This window comes from Peromyscus maniculatus, chromosome 19 (genome assembly GCF_049852395.1).
Source record: "Peromyscus maniculatus bairdii isolate BWxNUB_F1_BW_parent chromosome 19, HU_Pman_BW_mat_3.1, whole genome shotgun sequence".
In the NCBI taxonomy this organism is placed as follows: Eukaryota; Metazoa; Chordata; class Mammalia; order Rodentia; family Cricetidae; genus Peromyscus; species Peromyscus maniculatus.
The window spans coordinates 49,235,394-49,255,701 of NC_134870.1; the positions used below are offsets into that span (position 1 = coordinate 49,235,394).

The window sequence follows — 20,308 nt, forward strand, 5'->3', positions numbered from 1 at the left end:
CAGGGATGGTACCACAGCTGCACTGCTGATTTTGTGTACAAGTCCACACATTTTAGACTCTCAAGTATGCAAATTATTTTCCTAAGATGTTAATTAACAAATACTACTTAGACATACCAGACATAAATATCATAAATATTTATTGGAGATAGGAAGATAATGTTAAGGTTTGCTTCACGTGTCTCCTTAGCGCCCAAATATGTCAAATAGAAGACATGTGGGCGGCCATACTCACTGTGAGGTGCTCAAAGCTGATCTTTAAAGAAGGAAACGGCACGATGATCGTCAAAGACCCAAAGTATTTAAAAGTGGACACTCACTGGGCCATGCCTAAGCTACAGCTGCAGCTTTGCTGGGAGGCTTTGCTCTCCACAGTCCCCATTCCTTACTGATCCAATAAAAACCTGACTCTACAGATTTTCAACACGTACCGTAAACCTATCCCCTCTCCTCGGCTGCTCTCCAACTCAATAATGGCAGTCACATTCATTACATTTAGTGAGTCAGACTTTCCACAGTGCCTAAGTCATTCCCAGCTAGTGCGGCAGGTGTGTGGTGAGTGACGTTAGCTGTTTCAAGAGTCTGTGGATCCCAATAGTGTGAGGCAGCCACAGCAACGCCCCAGTGGCCGGGAAGAGTAATGCACCTTCTATAAATACTTCACATAGGACTTGCTGTGTGGGAGAGAAGGCAAGTGACCATCCTTCTTTTTTTCTATCCCCCATAAAACCAAAGGTCTATACATACATGGGTTTATTTAAAATATTTATGAATCAATCACTTAAAAGGACACAGTAGCTGCTTCTTATTTTTGTTTCATTACTAGAGGTTGTGGGATTTTTGAATAGGAGAGAGAGAGAGAGAGAGAGAGAGAGAGAGAGAGAGAGAGAGAGAGAGCGAGCGAGCGCACTAATCTTTACAATAAAACTTCAGATTTCTGTTTTTTGAAACAACTGCACAGAAATAGCATTTAGGGTCTGTCTCAAACCCACAAAACCAATAAATATAGAGTCGGAGATGCCACTATACCCACAGTACCCCTTGGCTAGGACAGCTTGCCCTTTTTCTGTTCACAGTGGCATAATTATCTTTCCCTTGGGGAACACCAAGGTCAGCCTAAAGTCATTTATGGGCTGTAAATGCATGTGCTGTCTGTGACCTGGCTGTCCTCCAGAGTGGACAAACGTGGCCGGGCTACATAAACATGCAGGGAAAGACCTATCATACTTCACCCCACAAGCCTGTGAAGTAAGACCTCTCAGAGTCCTTGATCGTAACACTAGAAACTAACGAGTTTAGAACTTGGAGACCGGCATATATACTCTGGAAGCTGAAAAAGTAGCCTGAACCTTTAAGTTCTGATGCACAGACCTTTTCAAGGTGTAAGAGTCATATTTGAGAAAACATACTGTCCACTGTAAGATTTGGCATGGGGAAATTCAAAGTTTAACTGTCCCCTCACAAAAAAAGGGGGGGGAGGAATCTACAACTTAAATTAATTCTCTTGAAAACAAAACAAAACAAAAAACCTGTTAACTTTCGGTCAATTAAAAAAAAATCTGTGAGAGTATTCCTTTTCAATCTTCGCCATGTGGCTGCTGAGGGCAAACCAGAGATGAGGAAGTAGGATAAAGGTCTAAGATTGATCTTCTGATGGCCCAAACCTAGGGGTCCAATAGTGAACTTTATAACACTGCGGTCTTAGCTGGAATTTTTAAAGGAAAGGTGATGTTGCGTCATCTAGGGAATAGCTTTAACACAAAGCCCTCCTTTTGTATCAATACACACAAAAGGTAAAAAACAAACCATCTAAGCATTCTAAACCCTTGATCCACGTCTTCCTCCCAAGTTTCCCTTAATGAAGTCTTCAGCTGATGCGGCTTCCTCCCTGCCACTGAGCTCTTATTACCACGGTTCTGTGACCAATGGCTTTGTATGAGCAACTGGGTGTTCAAACACTGCATGTAAGGTCAGCCCTGTAACAGAGCTGTGCAAGCTGCCCTCAACTGTGGGCCCTGGCAAACACTCACGGACAATGCATTGATTTCCTCCCGGGAGCGTCTTCCATCCAGGGCAGCAGTAAGAGTGGAATCTAGAGCCGCACACGTTGGGCCTGCAGGGGACAAACACGGTGATGTCCACGTAAGGATGGGTGCAGCAGCACACACAAAAAGATCTTCCTAAGCAAAGCCTGAGTGAGTAGGTATCAGGACAAGGAACAAAAATCAAACCCCCCTTCAAATTCTTCGGGCTTTGGGAAGCAGATGTGGAAGTATGGGTAGACTTTAGAATGGGGGAGGGTCCAGAACATCTAAACATCCCCTCTCCTCTGCCCCCCCCCCGCTTGACTTTTTAAACCGAGAGAAGAAACAAGAGACACATAATTTGCTACTATTCTAGAGTCTGGATGCCGAGAACAAAAGGAACACTGCGTTCAGAAATCCTTGCCCTTGTTCCCAGATCCATCCCTCCTTGATCAACTGTTGTCTCTGGCCCCTAAGTGTCAAGGAAGGCGACTTGGAACGCGGAGCGCTGGATCTGGCGATGATCACCAGCAACTGCTCCCGCACACGTCCTCAAACAAAAGGCTCTAGAGCTGCGCCCCCGATGGTGGGGGAGCAGGCAAGACTCCGGGGGGCCCTGCTCAGGGCAGACCCGGGCCCGCTTTCAGTCTGACACTGGGACCCTTTCTCAGCGCCACAGACGTTGCTTAGGCTCTGCCATCCACACCCTGAGGCCCGCTCCCACCGCCAACCAGCCGAAGCCCCCTAGGGAGGGCTTTCCACGGAGCAATTGAGGCTTTCCCGGAGGAAAACGAAGGGCGCTCCTGGAGCTTTTGGGGGTCTTTAAGTGTCCTAGTGGAGGGGACTGCCGCTCTACCCGCCAGCGCGACAGTCAGGGAGGGTGTGCAGTAGAAGGCAGGGAAGCTGAGGTCCCCCGCACAAGCCAGCCACCCCGCCGCCCACCTACCCTCGGAGTATGTCCTGCTGTCCTCGCCTGCGGACGCGGCTCGCCGCTACCGCACCCTCGTCCCGGTACTCGGGCGCCGCGAAGCCGCCTTCGGAGCCCGCTACCGCGGCCCGGACCTGTTGCGGGGGCGGCTGGGGTCGGAGCGTCTTAGGTGGCGGAGGCTGGGGCTGACCCGCTGTGCCCTGCGCCCAGAGCGCCACGCAACCCAGCCACACGAAATAGGGCTGGAGACACGACCGCCGCCGTCTCCCCATCGCCGGCGCCAAGAGCACAGGGACCGAGGCCCGCGGAGAGAGGGGCTGTCGAAGACCAAATCCGCGAGGCCCGGAAAAAGAAAAAAAAAAAAAGTCAGGGTCTGTCTGACCAGCCCTTCGTCAGCTCGCGGGACTCGCTTGGGTGGCGGTGCCCTGGTGGATGGAGCGGGATGCAGCGAGCGTCAGCTCCTGACCCGCAGCGTGCGGAGCGCGGGCTCTAGCGCTGGGGGCAGCGAGGCGCGGCGGCGATGCAGCCGGTAGTCCGGCGAGGTCCACGTTGCATCCCCCGGGCCACTGCCCCGAGCGACTCCAGGACCGCCAGCGGGTGGGGGCGGGAAATTACAAAAGTAACCCGAGCAGCCGCGGCATAAAGTTACAAAGAAAGCGGACCTCACAAGGGAAAAAAAAAGGCGGGGGGTGGGAGGGGGTGCAAGAGGCTGAGCGGATTCCCGTGCGCTCCGGGCACAGATCCTGGAAAGCTGCAGAAGTCACCCAAAGGAAGCAGGCGAGCGAACAAAAGTCACCCCCAAAAGAAGAGGAGGGTCTCCTCGGGGCTCGTTTGGCGTCCTTTGGGGGCAGCTAGGCGCGGGCGGCGGCTGCACAGCCCGGCGGAGGTGCGCGGGGCCCAGGCGGAACGGCTGGCGGGAGGGAGGGCAGGAGGCTGGACGCCGGGGAAGATGCCGCGGAGGAGGGCGCGGCGCCGGGGTTTTAGAGGCCCGGCGGGGCGCGGGGCGGGACAGCGGGCGGCGGCTGTCAGAGGGGGCCGGGGCGCAGCGGTCCACACGTGGAGTGCAGCCGGGACGGAGGGGCCAGCGGCGCGGGGTGGGCGGGGACAACGTTACGGGGCGATCTCCGGCAGAGACCAGGGGAGCGAGCGCTGGGGGGGAGGGGAAGAGGCAGGAAGGGGGGCAGGGCGAAGGGAGTGGAGGAGATTGAGATTGGGTAGAAGTCTGTGTGCTGGGGCGGGGGGCGGGCGGGCGGGGGGGGGGGTGCGTAGTTTGAGCGCCCAGTCTAGGTTGGAAGCGGGGCTTCGGATGAGGGATTGGCGAGCCGGGGTGCCAGAGGAAATGAGAGGGGGATGGGGGGGAGGTGAGGGCGAGGAGAGAAGTGGGAAAGGGGAGGGAGAGGAGGGGGCCAGGGCCCGCTGGAGGGGCGAGGCGAGGCGAGGCGGCCAGGCTTCCCGTGCCGCTCCTTGGCCGCTAGCTCTGTTTTGACTGCCTTACAAAGCAAGCAGACGGCGGGGGAGGGGGCAGCCAGCGACCAGGTTTGGGGAGAGACCCCGCAGGGGCCCCTGCCTCTCCTCCTGAGAGCTCCGGGGTCTCGAGGACTGGAGACAAGGGAACCCGAGAGTGCTACTGAACTTCCCCGTGGGACAGAGACCGCATGGTAGAAAATGGGACCCAGTTCTCCTGCAGGGACCGAGACTCTGACCCGAGGTGGGGGGCATTCGCAGTTGGCCAGAGACAGACCCTTACAATGGATCTCAGCTTCTGTCCTGTCCTAGGATTCTAGGCCCTTCGGAGCGCCCTGCTACTCCTACCAGGGACACCATCAATCGGTAGAACAAACGGGCTGGACGTTTCCAGATTGAGCTACATCCTCAGTGTACAGAAGGAATTCGTATCATGGCAAGGAGCCTCGGGCACGCGCTGGCGCCACAGTCACAAGGAGTCCTTAGAGGAGATGTGCTCAGGTGTGACCCCTGGCAGAACTCTGCCTGGGTCCTTAAACGGGAATGTTGTTGGGAGGTCAGTTGGCAGAGTGGCTGGTAAATGGGACTGGGGCGTGGCTTTAGTTTTTGTCCTAGACCCCTTCTGATTAATGATTAAACCTAGCGATTGGTGCGATGAATGGTCTGTAAATTTAGGGTGTCTCTCCCTCAGCTTCTGGGGTCTTTTGTGGCCCTGCTTTCAGGAGGGAGGTGTCTATGAAGCCCTTGCCATCTCTTAGTGGAATTGATGGGACAGGGGACCACACACCTCTGAAAACTAGGAATGAACTAGCAGTTTAGGAAGGGTTCTTGAAAACAGTGTCCGACTGATTCCAGCCCAGAAACCCTTGCTTGAAAAGAAATGAGTGTGCATCCTTGTTTTTCCTAGCCTGGATTGTCCAGATGTGCTATTTGACAGCCAAAAATTCTTGGAGAATTGGCACACCTCCCTCCTTTATTTCCCCAGCGTAGCTGTAGTTGGCAGACAAAGACTCTCAGGTAGTAACCCTTCTAGCAACTACATAGAGCAGGAGGAAAAAGCAGGAGTCACACGGTTTGGGGGAAGAGACACAGGAAGCAACAGAAGTCTTTTTTTTTTTTTTCTTTTTCTTTTTCCTGCATTTTGAGTCAAATAATTGTGTAAGGAGCTAAATAAATAATCTCAGAAGTTAAAGTGGCATTCTAATCTTACCCTGTGAATTTTCGTTTAATACTTAAACGACTTTATATTTCATTCCTGCTTCTTGCATTAAGCCCAAGCGTTCTAAAATCGCATGTGTCTTCACTCTTTCACTCCATAATACCACTTTTAGGAGCCTGCATAAAAATACTCGGAGAAATGCAAAATGATGGCTCCTTGAGGCTATTCATGGCAGCATTGTTGTAACAGCAAAGGACGTAAACATTTCACCAGTGAAGAATTGGCTGCATGCACGCTTAACTCGTTTTATGGATTACTCTGAAAATATAAGGAAAATTATAAGGAGCGCTGTGTGTCCTCAGGAGTGATGTCTAGCAAAGAGAGCTGTGGGGACATCAGCAAGGTGTTGGTAAAACGGGTCATTTATTGAGTCACAAAGTAGGATACACACTACCAGGAACTAGGGAGGGAGAGAATAGTGAGCCGTTGTTCCGCGGTTGCACAGTTTCTATTCCAGATTGTGACAAAGTTCTAAAGGGAGATGGTAGTGATGGCTGCACTTTGGGAGCAAGCCAACCTATTTAATCAAATATGTAATCAAAATGATTAAAATGGCATATTTATATTATATACCATTTTTACTATAATTATTTCAAATGAAAGACCTATGATTTCACGTTGAATGCTGCCTTTTGTCTATGTGTTTGTGCTGTGCATTGTCTTGTAATAGAAGCCTGAGTCAAGTCTAACAGCGATGACTTATGGGGAAATGAGAATGTAGGAGAAACTCTAGAGGAAGCTACAGATAACTCTTGTAGTTTTGAAACCATCTATATGTTTTATGTGATTAAAATAATTGAATTTTAAAGGAACTAAAAGCAAAGTAAAATAAACTGGTTACCTTTACAGCCTAGCCACAGAGTAAGCAGTTAGCCAAAAATCATATTTTGGACAGTAAGTTTCTAGTGAGATATAAATTAGGAATGAAAGACACATAAAGGAGTCTAAAATTTCATTCAGTGGGAACAATGTGTGAGGAAAAAGGAAGAAAGGTGGGTTAAAGCTGTGTGAGCCTGAACTCAAGCCCAGAACTCATGTAAAAGACCAGGTGGAGTGGTGCACATCTGTAATCACAGCATTGCTATGTCAAGATGAGAGGGAAAGGTGAAAGAACCATCTAGAAACTCAGAGCTAGGTAGCCTAGCAAACACAGCAGCAGAACATGGAGAAAGTCTCTGCCTTCATGGGTGGAAAGGTGAAAACCAACTCTAAAAAGTTTTCTGTGACCCCACAATACACTGTGGTGTGTGCACACATGTGTAGTCATGAAATTGTTATGTATTAATGATTTATTTTTCATTTTGAATGGAGAGTTACGGGCATATTTGACTATATATTTAAGTAATATAGTTATTAATATTATACCAACAAAAATGTTTTTTGGTGATAAAATGTGATGTTTCAAATTTGATTTAAACCACTTGGGGAAAAATAAAATGCAGACTGGGTTTTGAAAATATGGGTTAGGTGTAATCTTCTCTATACCCCTTGCTGAACATACTTAAGCTAACACCCTATGGGGAAAGAGGAATCAGTATGCCCAGGAAGTCTCGAAACACTGGGAAGAAGGCAGGCTGTCTAGTGAGCTTGGGACCTGTGGAATGACATGGAAGTGGGTGCCTCATGCATGCCTGCCTGGTGCTGGGGAAGCTGGCAGCTTGGAAATACTAACATCACAGACTAGGAAAGCCTCTATCAACACCTGTCATCTCCAGTAGAAGGGATGAAAGTGGGTGGCCTAGCAGGACCAGAAGAACCTCTTAGAGAACAGCTGTTCTACCACTAAAACATAGAATCAACTGTGGTTGTCCCACACATACCCGGACAGAAGGCAGATGGGAAACTGACCCTCATACTCTACCAAAGTGACCCTCCCACCTCCTACACAGCATCGGAGAAGATCCTGTGGAGAGTGTGACTGCAGTAAGGAACCAGCATGCCACCTCGTCAGTGGAGAAGCTGGACTTCAGACCTGTTCGCCAGAGAAACAAAACCAACAGTAGTATCTATGTGGATATGCATTTACCAGAGGGCTGGCTTACAGAACCACAGACTGAAAAGCCTCTTCTGCCAGCTGAAAATCCAGAGAACTCAACAGCCTGACTCATCCCAGGAAGCCAGATGCCACAGAACCAGGGAGACCAAAAGTAGAGTCTCTGTTTGAGGTCAAAGGCTTGAGAACCTCGAAGGATTCCTATTGCCAGACCAGAATGAAATGTTTAAAAAAAAAAAAAGAGAGAGACCAGTGTTCAATCACTTGTGTCTTAGTTGTGTTTCATGTTGCTGTGATAGAAAATACCCTGACAAAAAGAGCTCAAGAGAGAAAGGACTGATGTGAATTGCGGCTATAATCCGAGTGGGGAGGTCAAGGTGGCGGAAACTTCAAGCAGCTAGTCACATCACATTCACAATCGAGCAGAGAGCAATGAATGCATGCATGCATGCTAGCGTTGAACTTGCATTCTCCTTTTCATTTAGTCCAAGGTTCAGCCCATGAAATGATGCCTCTCACATTCAGGGTGTGTGTTCTCACCTCAATGAACCCAGTTAAGAAAGTTCCCCCTAGACAACATGCCCATGGGTGAACTTGATCTAGACAATCTTGAATTGAGACTTCTTTCCCCAGTGAGTCTAGGTCAGTGGTTCTCAACCTGTGGGTCATGACCCCATTGGGGGTCACACATCAGATATCCTGCACACCAGATATTTATATAACGATTCATAACAGTAGCAGAACTACAGTTATGAAGTAGCAATCAAATAATCTTATGTTTGGGGTCACCACAACATGAGGAACTGTATTAAAGGGTCACTGCATTAGGAAGGTTGAGGACCAGTGGTGTAGATTGTATCAGGTTGATAGCACTAACCACCACAAGCTGGAAAAATTTGTACCTTGCTTCAGAAGGAAGAGCCAGAAGTGTCAGCTCCTCTTTCTTCTGTTTCCTGTGCCTTGGGTACCCAGATAATGAAGTAGTGCTCAACCACACTGAATCTACTCACTCAGCCCACTGACTCCCACACCAGTAATTTCTTCAGTAAACAATTCACAGACACAAGCAGATGTCATGCTCTGCCAGTTTCCTAGACATCCCTCCACCGATCCATTCACATTGACATCATCCAAAACAACATCATCAACAACAAAAGAAACAAAAATCACCATGCATCCAGTCTCTCAGTAATGAGATGCCCCTATCTTATTAGATGGTATGTGAAAAGCTCTAGTAGAGAGAGGATCGTGACTGTGTGGATACCCACACCATGGCACCATCCTGGGGAACAGAAGTAAGGTGCCACTGTCCTTCCCAGCTCGGGGCTATGGATAAACTACAGAGAGAAGTATGTGTTCCACTCTTGTTTGGCGATGATAGTGTGTTCCTCTTCATGAAGAGTGTTAACAGACTCTTGATGTGGAAATAGGACTTCCACCACTACCAAGCAGTAATGAGGAAGTTCACTCTGTACTGCCTGTGTGATGCCAGGAAGGTAGCTGAAACAGAAGGTTTAAACATATAGAAGTCTCATAACACAAAGACCAAAGTGTCTAAGACTCAACTGAGAATCGCTCCCCTTGCAAAACCCAAGAAATCGTGAACACAAATGAGAAAGGAAAATTCGTATACACCAGCACGAAGATGGCATGGATGCTGGATTTATCTGACAGTATTTTTAAAGTAGCCATGATAAAAATGCTTCATTGAGTACTTGTGAGCACAGATTAAAAAGAAAGGAGCAAGAAAGAAAGAAATGAAAAATTTAAAACTGAAAAATACAGCAATAAAAATGCAATAAGTTGTGTTATTTATTTGCGATAGTGGAGATTGAAGCTAGGCAAGCAGCTTGCCACTCAGCTATCTTTAGCCTCTTTCCAATTATTATTATTACGATTACTATTATTGAGATATAATCTTGCTGAGTTGCTCATGCCCAGGAACCAGCACTCAATGAACTTGCAGTTTGAAGAACAGAATTACTGAAACTAAAAATTTAGAGAAAATCAGTTGAATATTAAAGCATCAGAGGTCCAGAAGAAAAGAAAACAAAATCATTATCAGAAATTCAAGAGAAGAGAGAACAGTGTTAAACTACCTGAGGAAATAATGTCTAAAATTTTCCAACATGTGGCAATGGATAGACACACACAGATTCAAGAATCCTAGTAAATCATAAACACAGTAAACCCAAATAAATTGACGTTGAGATTCATCACAAAGTAACTAAAATCAATCATAAAAATACCTTGAATTCAGCCTGGGAATTGACTTTGTACATTGGAGAAAAGCAATTGAGTAACAGCTATAGGAGCTGGTTTTTCTCCAGAAGTGACAGAGAGGAGAGAAATTGTCCACCTAAAATCCTACACCTGAGTAAGACATTTTCAGATGAAGAGCAAGAAAGTTTTCTCTAGAAAGCCTACTGTAAAATAATGGCCAAAGGAAGGTCTCTAACCAAGAAGGACATGATGAGAGGGACTCTAGACACACTGAGAAGAAAGAACAGTAGCCGATCGATACATGGGGAAAGATGGATGAATGCAGTAAGCTTTATTTATTTTTCTAATTTTATCACATTATTTATGTGTTCTCAATGTGTGTGTAAGAAGTGCTCAGGAGAGGTACAGAACAAACAGAAGAGCATCCAGGCAACTGCAGGATATTGGGATCTCGTGAGTGCACTGTGATAAGACAAAGGGGAGACTCAAGCCACCTTTGTGACAAGGCAATCACTCTCTAACTGCATGGTAGTGCTTACCCAAATCCTCATGTGTCAATTTTCTAGTTTTATATTGTATCTGAGAAGTAGGTATTGGGGGAATCTGGGTGAAGAGTAGGTAGGATCTCTTCCCTGTCTTTTCAACTTTCTGTAAATTTATGCTTGAAAGAAAATGGTACCCGAGAGATGGTTTAATATTTGTTGCTGAGTCTGAAGAATTGAATTTGGCCCCCAGGACTCGTATTGTGGAAGGAGCATAACAATTTCCATAGGTTGACCTCTGGCCTCCATAGGCATGTCCATCGCAGCATGTAAACCCCCACACCACCATCATCCCACACATGATAAATAAATAAATAATATATAATACACTATTGGGATTATATCACCAGCAATCCATGGAGTCTGTTTAATGATCAAAGGAATTTATTTGGGGGTTAACTCACAAGACAGAATAAAGAAATTGTTGCAAGATCCTGGGAGGGTGAGACATGGTCCAACACTGTTCTCTGGAGAGCTCTGTTCTGGTCAGTCCCAACATCCAAAATGACGTGGCAGGGAAGAGTGAGCCATGTACATGCATCCCAGGTCTTAAGGGTCCTTGATTGGCTATGCCCCAGGTCCATGTACCTCAAGGTCATAGGCAGGTGTAACAGTTACCTACTACCTCACGAGGGGTGGTGCTTCAGGGCATGGCTCAAATAGCTCCTACTACAATATACATAGAAACACTTTTTAAATTACTGACTCAAACTTGCCCCCCTTTTTATTTCAATGTGAAACAGAGACATTGCTTCCAATTAGATTAAAATTTACTTAATAGATGAAATAAAATGGCAAAATCTTGATAATTGTTAGAGCTGTGAACAGGCCTTTATCAGAAATTGATGGGTCTGATGGGCAGAAATCCCAAAAGGACAAAGACTGGACTGAATACCAACACTAATCAACTAGATCTAGTTGAATTTTATATTATAGTTTATCTAAAAGTTGCACCATGCTCATTCTTCCCAAGAACATGTGAATTATCTAACATGGTAGTCACCTTTGGCAATAAAATATACATTGCCAAATTCTTAGAGAATAGAAATTAAAGTATACCATAAGACTGCCAATTAAAGTAGAAATCAATAAACAGAAAGATAGGGGGAAATGCCATAGATAGGAAATAATATTTTTCCAAACAGCTCCCATATAAAAATGTCTCAAGAAATTAAAAAAAACACTATACTAAATTAAAATGGAAGTCAAATTTATTGACCTGTATGTATATCATGGAAACAGCACTTAGAGGGAAATTTTAGAATCTATAGTATATATTAAGGAAGAAGAAATATTTAACATTGATAATCTAAACTTTCACATTAGGAACGTAGAAGAGAAGAGTAAGTTAAATCCCAAGAAAATATGATGAAAGAAATAAAAATTAGAGCAGATATAAATAAATCAATGACAGGAAAGTGATAGAGAAAATTAATACCAAAGTTTGGTTATTGAAAAGGGTCAATAAGATGGATAACTTTATAGCAAAGCTAGGGAGAAAAAGACACACATCATTATATTAAGTGAAAGAACTGTAACTGCTTACCTATGTGCATCAAAAGAATAATAAACACACAGTATAAACAATTATGATACTAATGTGCTAACTTAAGTGGAGTGGAATAATGGCTTGTGGGTCATGGATTACCAGTATTCACACTGGATGAATAATCTTGAATTAGGACTGTTAGAATCCTCAGACTGTTACAGATATAGAAGTGGTAGTTAGTAGTTTTCCAAAGGTCATTTCCGGGTTTGGGCGGTACTGTCTAAAGTTCACTGGACTTTCACCAAACATTTGAGGGACAAATGATATCAGCATTCTACAAATCTCCCCTAGAAAATGGAAACATATGGAAAAATTTCCACCTCATTCTGTGGTACCGCCATTCCTCTAATGTCAAAACCAGAGAAATTTCAAGAACAGAAAATTACAGACAAATAATGAACACAGACCCAAACCCCTCTTCCCGCCCCCCCCAAAAAAAATTCTAGCAAATCGAATCTGACAATGCATAAGAAGAGTTGTACACTGTGATCTGTGGGCAGTGGCTCTAGGAGTGAAAGGCTCACTTAACGTTTACGAATTAGCATACTATGTCACTTGAAGAAGAAAACTTGGGAGCTGGGGAGATGGTTCAGTAGGTAAGAGCACTTGCTGTGCAAGAATGAGGACCTGAGTTCGGATCCCCAGCACCCATGTACCCAGGTGAGGCCATGACACTTGCAATCCCCAAACTGTGAAGACAGGAGGATACTTAGGGCTTTCTGGCTGCCATTCTAGCTCCAGGTTGAGAAATGCTCTGTCTCAAGAGAATAAAGTGGAGAGGACTCTGTGTCCTCTTCTGGTCTCTGCACATGCATGAATGTACACACCTCTGCACACTAGTACATATGCTACATGTACCCACCACCCCAAGCTCCTCCTCCTCCTCCTCTCCTCCTCCTCCTCCTCCTCCTCTTCCTTCTTCTAAAGAAGCAAACTCTTGGTCATAGCAAACCAATAACCATGCAGAATAAAAAGCATTTAAAAGCCACCAACTAGAGATAGAAATTTTCTCAGCTTGATGAAAGACGTCTGCAAAAACCTTGTGGCTAACACACTTAATGATCAGAACTGAATTCTTTCTCATTGGAACATTCAGATCAGAACTGCTTCAAAACTGGAGCAAGGCAAAGTTGGCTTCTCTCATCATTCCTAGTCAACACTGTACTGCAAAAAGACAAAATATGGATGCAAAACTTAAGTATTAGGAGAATCTTTAAAACTGTAAATGTTTGCAGGTAACTGGATTGTGTATATAGGGAATACTAAAAAAAGAAAACACCAACAAAAATATTGGAGTTAATAACCAGTTTCAGCCAGTTGTCTTCTTATATATGACTAATGAACCGTTAATCTGAGGAAAGGATGCTTAGATATAATTATAATGAATTTGCACAACATTAACAGAAGGAAAATGATAAAGACCAGAAGAGAGAGAGATCTAAAGAGTTAGAGAAAAGCTGTCTGTCCAGCAATGAGCCTTCAATATCTAGAAGTTATCTATAGATAGGTTCCCTGCAATCACAGATAAGCCCTCTGCTACTTCATCTGTGGATACTGACTCAGTAATTCTTAAGTTTCCATGGAAATTCAAGGCAATGATGAAAGGAACAGCCATAGGATTGTCACCATACAGTTTCAGGAATTACTGAAGGGGTCACAGTCATCCAGACAATACGGCACAGGACACAAAGTATTGACCATGCACTTATTTCTAAATTGGTGTTTTCACATTTTTAAAAAGTTTTTTTTTTATAGTCAAAAGTTATTTGATGCTGTGGATATTTTCTGTATAAATAAAACACTGATTGGCCAGTGGCCAGGCAGCAAGTATAGGTGGGACAAGGAGAGAGGAGAATTCTGGGAACTGAAAGGCTGAGTCAGGGAGACACTGCCAGCCGCCACCAAGACAAGCAGCATGTGAAGATTCTGATAAGCCATGAGCCATGTGGCAAGGTATAGATTTATAGAAATGGTTAATTTAAGATATAAGAACTAGATAACAAGAAACCTACTGCGGCCATACAGTTTGTAAATAATATAAGCATCTGTGTGTTTATTTTATAAGTGGACTGTCGGACTGCAGGGGCTTGGCAGGACCTGGAGAGAAGCTCTCCAGCTACAAATGGTGACCAATGGCTCGAGTTTCTACCTTAAACCTGAGAATATTTAATAAGCAATTCTAAACAGAGCTAAAACCAAGTTCTTGCTTCATGTCTCATACTGGCAGCTAGACACCGCAAAACTCATGTTTGAGCTACTGTCAGGTTCCTGGCATTTGCTCTTGACCTGCAGTATGGCGGGAATGAGGCATCTACAAGTGGCACATTATGCTGCTGCTGTGTGGTGGATTTAGCCTTTGCTAGTATTAAAAAAAAAAATGTTTCTGGGCTACATGCTACTTGGATAAAAGCATAGACCCAGGATGGCTTCCAGAACTGGCAGTAAATGTACCATGTTGGGAAGCTGAGGTGGGCAGACCCAGCAGCCACAGCAGCCATTTAAGTCTTACAAATGCTGCAGTTTAAAGCAATAGATTCACAATAAGACAGATTCAGATGAAATAGTTTACAATGTGTATAAAATATATGTAGGCTTGAAAGAGACAAAAAGGGTGATATGTAGTTATATAAACAAATACATAGTTTTAAAAAATAAAGTCTTTAAAGAGATAGTAAAATTAATATAAAAAATAAGCCATGTAAAAGTGAATATCACACAGAGAATCTGGATTATGTTCTCTTTGATATTTTTAACTGCAGAAAAACATTTGATTGTAAAAGCTGTTGAGTTAAACAAAAAATGTATATTTTAAAGGTACCTTGACTTCAAAATTTGGATGTAAGGATATGCTGCTTTGGAAAGGAGGCTCTGCTTTTGTTTTCACAGAAAGCAAGAGGCTATTGATTTGTTCCAGATTAAGATACATCAGGTTTGACCAGCCAAGACCACCTGAAAGGTCTCCAATGACACCAAGGCCCACATGATCCAACATCCAGAACCATTTCAGGGCAACTGGCTCAGACGATACACCCTCACGGACTACTCCATAACCCAAAAATTTTCTTTGTGTCACCATAAGATACAGTACCCCCTTCCAGCAGGAAGTAGTAAGAAAAGCTATGCCCAAATTCCCAAATATACCAAGCTGGCTTTGGAGATGGAATTGGCTCTTTCCCTCTCTAAACCCAGGCATATTGCTAAAAAAAAAAAAAAAAAAAAAAAAATGTTAAGAGATTCTTACATCCCAAATCAGAAGAGCCCTCTGGTGTGGGACAGAGAAAAACTGATATTTTATTTAAATCAGGTTGATTATAAATGCGATCTCTTTCTAAAGACGAAAAGGGGATATGATATAGATATGATAGGATGAAAGGGTAAATCAATGAACCTACTTTTAAAGAGCAACTTGTTTAAAATGTTTTACATTGGTATAGAATTTAGTTTGTTGATACAAGTTTAAAGTTAATTTTGTTATACTGTGTGTATATTTCTATTCTTGTTTAAGGTGTTATGTTTGTACAGCTCATTTAAAAATGTAGTGGATAATTAAAAATATATTAATAATTAGTCATCTATGATAATCGTACTCGTAGCCATGTTAGTTAAGTCTTCTAGGTATACATAGATATATTTCAGATAGATAGGTAATCTTCAAACACTTCCTAGACCTAGAGAATATGCCATTTAAAATATTTAAAAAATTTAGACTTTCTGGACAGTGAGACATGTCTGCTCCTGGCAGCACCGAATTACTTCAGAGAGGAGGATGGGCATCAAAGACACTTCATATGGAGTTTATCTTCACCTTGGCAAAAATAGCCATTTGGACAAGAAACTGTTCTTGCCTGGACTGCATGATCAACTGGACATACAAGACCCATAAAAAGGTGACCACTGAACTTTGCTTGACAAAATGGTCCTTCAGGTTCCTGCTTCACAGAGGAAACTGCCAGACATTCTACAGGACACTAAAAAAAAAGTGACTGAGAGACTCTAGGCCTGTGGGCCGAAGACAGATGCCCCAACTTTACAAGAGAATTTTGGATGACTGTCCAGGCTGCCAGCTGTCTACCCTGCAAGACTCCCAAAAGCTGCTTGCATCCTTCTTCCATTTCTCAGGTAGCATTATATCCTTCTGAGGTCTTTGATATAGTTGAAGCTAGATAGTTACAATTTTCCTTAGTTATGATAAAAGATAAGTTAGATATAAAACCTTAGACTCACAAATATAAGATAGATAGGGTATCTTCTTTAATTTTGCCAAATAAACTAGTTATTATAAATAGACTAGATATTATAACTGTAATTCTTGCTTGGTAATTGTTTTGTTATCTGTAATTTTACTATGTGAAAGTTAAAAACCTTCCTTTTAAAAAAAAATGAAAGAAAAGGGGAAGTGCTGTGGATATCGTTCTGTATAAATAAAACATTGACTGGCCAGTGGCCAGGCAGGAAGTATTGGTGGGACAAGGAGAGAGGAGAATTCTGGAAAGTGGAAGGCTGAGTCAGGGAGACACTGCCAGCCACCACCATGACAAGCAGCATGTAAGATGCCAATAAGCCACAAGCCACGTGGCAAGGTATAGATTTATAGAAATGGGTTAATTTAAGATATAAGAACAGTTAGCAAGAAGCCTACCATGGCTATACAGTTTGTAAATAATATAAGCATCTGTGTGTTTATTTTATAAGTGGACTGTGGGACGGCAGGGGCTTGGCGAGACCTAGAGAGAAAACTCCAGCTACAATTTGAGACTTGATTACTTCTTGTACCCCCTCTCACTGATAACCACAAACTACCCACACATAGGTTTTACAATTTACTAATCCTCTGCTACCCAAAGAAGTAATTTATACTTGGTCATTTTATCCTGGAAAGCACATTTTAATTTCCTGATTTTTTTCTTCAACTTTCATGTCCAGATGCTCACATTTCTCTTTAATTGCTCAATAAGTGTACACTATGATTTCTTCATAAACCCAACCTTAGGTAATTGCTACTTTTTTGATATGCAGTGTGTTTATTATCTTTAATTTCATTTTTGAATTTGAAGTAGCTAAAGAAAGGGTATACAACTTTAATACCATGACATATTTTTGTATTTGTGACTACTAATTTCTAGTAATCTTGAAACATCTTCAGGGATTATGGCCTGTCCTCTACATATTCATGTAACTATCTGAATATTATCTGTCACATTACATGGTGTTGGTCCTTTTAAATGCTCCCTAAGGGCTTTAAAACAAAAGTATTTGTGCACACTCTTGATATACAAATTGGGATATCTGTTGACTAACTTATAACAATTACATAATTCAGTCTCTCTGTTAGCTTTTTTTCTATCTACAGCTAATCTATTCTGACTTTACTGAGGCAAGTTAAAATTTACTGCTGATACTGTGCATGACTCCAAACTTACTCTTCTGTGGTCTTGAGTTATTTTTACTATAAACTCTCACATCTTTGTCTGTTTGAAACAAGGATCTCTCTTTTTCGCCAGGCTGGCCTGGTATTCACTATGTAGCCCAGGCTTTATAGCAAGCTTTTCTATCTATTTCCTAAGTGTTGGGGTGACAGGCATGAACCACACTTGGCCTGACACATACAGTTTGGGTAACTGTAGCCCAACAGTAAATTGCATACCTTATAGTCATGCAATGGACTGCTATCGCACATAACATTTGCTTTAATTGAGTCCCTGTGACACTGACACTTATGTCTCAGATTTCACTTTGTTCTATCACTTGTTTCTTCCTTATTTAACCGGTCTAAACCGTCATTTAGTTCTGGGGCTGCTTTTTTGTGTTTTGTGTTCAAGTTCTCCTTCCCCTCCTCCTTCCCCTCCTCCTTCCCCTCCTCCTTCCCCTCCTCCTTCCCCTCCTCCTCCCCCTCCTCCTCCCCCTCCTCCTCCCCCTCCTCCTTCTTTACTGAACTTGATAATCTTTATGTGAATACATTCTCCATCTATGAGGTATCAAAATATTATTAGTTTTAAATTTTACCTGGTTTCATTTTATATTTTAGTTTTAAACATTTATTTTTCGTGTCCACAGATTTTCTTGCCAGTTTCTCCTCTCTCTCTCTCTCTCTCTCTCTCTCTCTCTCTCTCTCTCTCTCTCTCTGTGTGTGTGTGTGTGTGTGTGTGTGTGTAAGAGAGAGAGAAAGAAAGAGAGAAAGACTCTGTCCTATCAGCGTAACAGCTATTAACAACCTCACTGGAACAGCTGTGCTTACTCACAAGAGACCCTCAAGACTGAGCCTGTTGACATTCCCTCAAAAAGGGAGTGCCTGCTAAGGGCCTGTAGACTTTCATCTGAGATCTCAGCCTCCTGGGCCTGCACCTCCCTACCAGCTGTATGGATTTCTGCCTTGGCTGTATGTGGTCTACTGTTGCCAAGAGCAAACTGAGTGGGGGCTTCATCATTTATGTAGCTATGGGAGAGCTGTCAACCATGTTGGGCCGTGACTTTTCAAGTGATGTAACTGCTTTGAGGTCCCCTGTGCTGTGGAAGTAACCCCTAACCCGTGCTCTAGTAAGTCACCCCTATAAACTCCTTGGTTCCCTGTATTGTAATTTGGTGTGCCCTTGGCACTTTGCAGACAGCTGAAACTTTTGATTTTTGGTTTAGCTATCAAGTGTAAGCTTCCCATGATTTGCAAGGTGCATGTCTTGTTTTCAGACGTGACTATGGAGACATTCCTCAGTATGTATATTTTTCTAGCCACAACTTCTCATTATAGCAGCTTTAGACAATATTGATTGATGTCGCCATGAAAAGTCAAATAATTGGTGCTTTCCTACTTATGTCACATACTATAATATAGTATAATGTCATTTACTAATTCATTCACTTTTAAATGGTCATTGATTAATCATTAATAGAGTAAGAAAATGAATAAAAAAGGAATTTCTTCAAGTTTTGGCTTGTTTCAATTTATTTTCATAACTTATAATTTACCAGGCCAACAGCCCCTTTTCTTATACCTCAGTTCCTTATTATATATTTATCTCACCATCCTCCTCCTCCTCCATCATCATCATCATCATTCTAGTTCCAGAAAACACACATGACTTGTGAACCAAACCATATATCTTTCACCGAGCTGTACCTCAGCCCTTTTGTTCCATATTCAAATTACTTCTGAGTTTCAATGCACAGTATTGGAGAATGGCTTGTGCCTTCCCTTAGCTGTTGGGACATCAGATGAACAGTTACTCAGGACTTTGGGTGGAGCTGTAGGTAAGGATGTAGCCTACCTATTTTCATCTTTTAACCACATTCAACCTGCTTTTTTTTCTTCCTTGGATATGTTTGTACTATTGTTGATACTTTACAAATTTATCTAAGATCTGTCCTGTCCTAGTAGATACTGTCATTTATTCTTTTATTTCTGGAATATAGTATTATGCTGCATCTACAGATTTGGTTGTTGCTTTTTTTCAGGAAATTGAATGTTTTGTTGTTCTACCTTTGGGTATCTTCTGGACTTTGTGCGCAATGTTCCTTATTTCAGTGGTAGATGATGTGTTTGCCCGGCCTGTTAGCTGAGGCACTGCCTTCCATAGCTTTATCTCTTTCTATGCTGGTTGTTGTTATCTTAAAACCTCCTTCTCTGTTGGTGATCTGATTATCAGCCAAATCTGATTGCTTAATGTAGTCAGAGAGCAACAGGCGGTGGTGGCGCACGCCTTTAATCCCAGCACTCGGGAGACAGAGCCAGGCGGATCTCTGTGAGTTCGAGGCCAGCCCGGGCTACCAAGTGAGTTCCAGGAAAGGTGCAAAGCTACACAGAGAAACCCTGTCTCAAAAAAAAAAAATGTAGTCAGAGAGATGCTCATGTTCGATTTGGTTTTGCTTCTTAATATATGTTTTAGGTTCTTAGGTCGGACGTTTTTAGTTAATGGTTATTTATCACCTCTTTTATTTTTAAACATATTTGAACTTTGTATTTGAAAACTGAAGGGAGAGAATTCAACTTACAAATTAGTAATGTATTACAACAGTGCTAATTATACCTGTGTTGCTACAATTAAGCTCGACCATAATGGAGAATCTGTTTGCACACACAGGCAGTGCTAAGTGAACTCCCTGAGTTTAAAAAAAAAAAAAAAAAGAGCACACACAAATTTGGAGGGAAAAGTGATGGGGAATAAGAGAGGAACTAGCGGGGAGAGAAGGGAGTGGACTCTATCAAATATATTCCACATGCCTGTATGAATTCTTTTTTATTTTTCTAATTTTTTTTTTTCGAGACAAGAGTTTCTCTGTGTAGCCTTGCACCTGTCCCGGAACTCACTCTGTAGCCCAGGCTGGCCTCAAACTCACAGAGATCCGCCTGGCTCTGCTCTGTGCTGGGATTAAAG

General features: G+C 43.2%; 1 protein-coding gene across 1 annotated transcript in view; it reads right to left on the bottom strand.

The window, feature by feature from the left end:
- Positions 1–3,844, bottom strand: part of Fbn2 (fibrillin 2) — a 214,223-nt gene extending 210,379 nt beyond the window's left edge. The window contains exons 1-2 of the mRNA XM_076555290.1: positions 2,971–3,844; positions 2,031–2,113 (exon numbers count right to left, since the gene is read on the bottom strand). Coding sequence (XP_076411405.1) covers positions 2,031–2,113; positions 2,971–3,224 — 337 coding nt within the window. The 5' untranslated portion in view covers positions 3,225–3,844. The remainder of the gene's footprint in view (positions 1–2,030; positions 2,114–2,970) is intronic.
- Between the last annotated feature and the right edge of the window lie 16,464 nt (positions 3,845–20,308).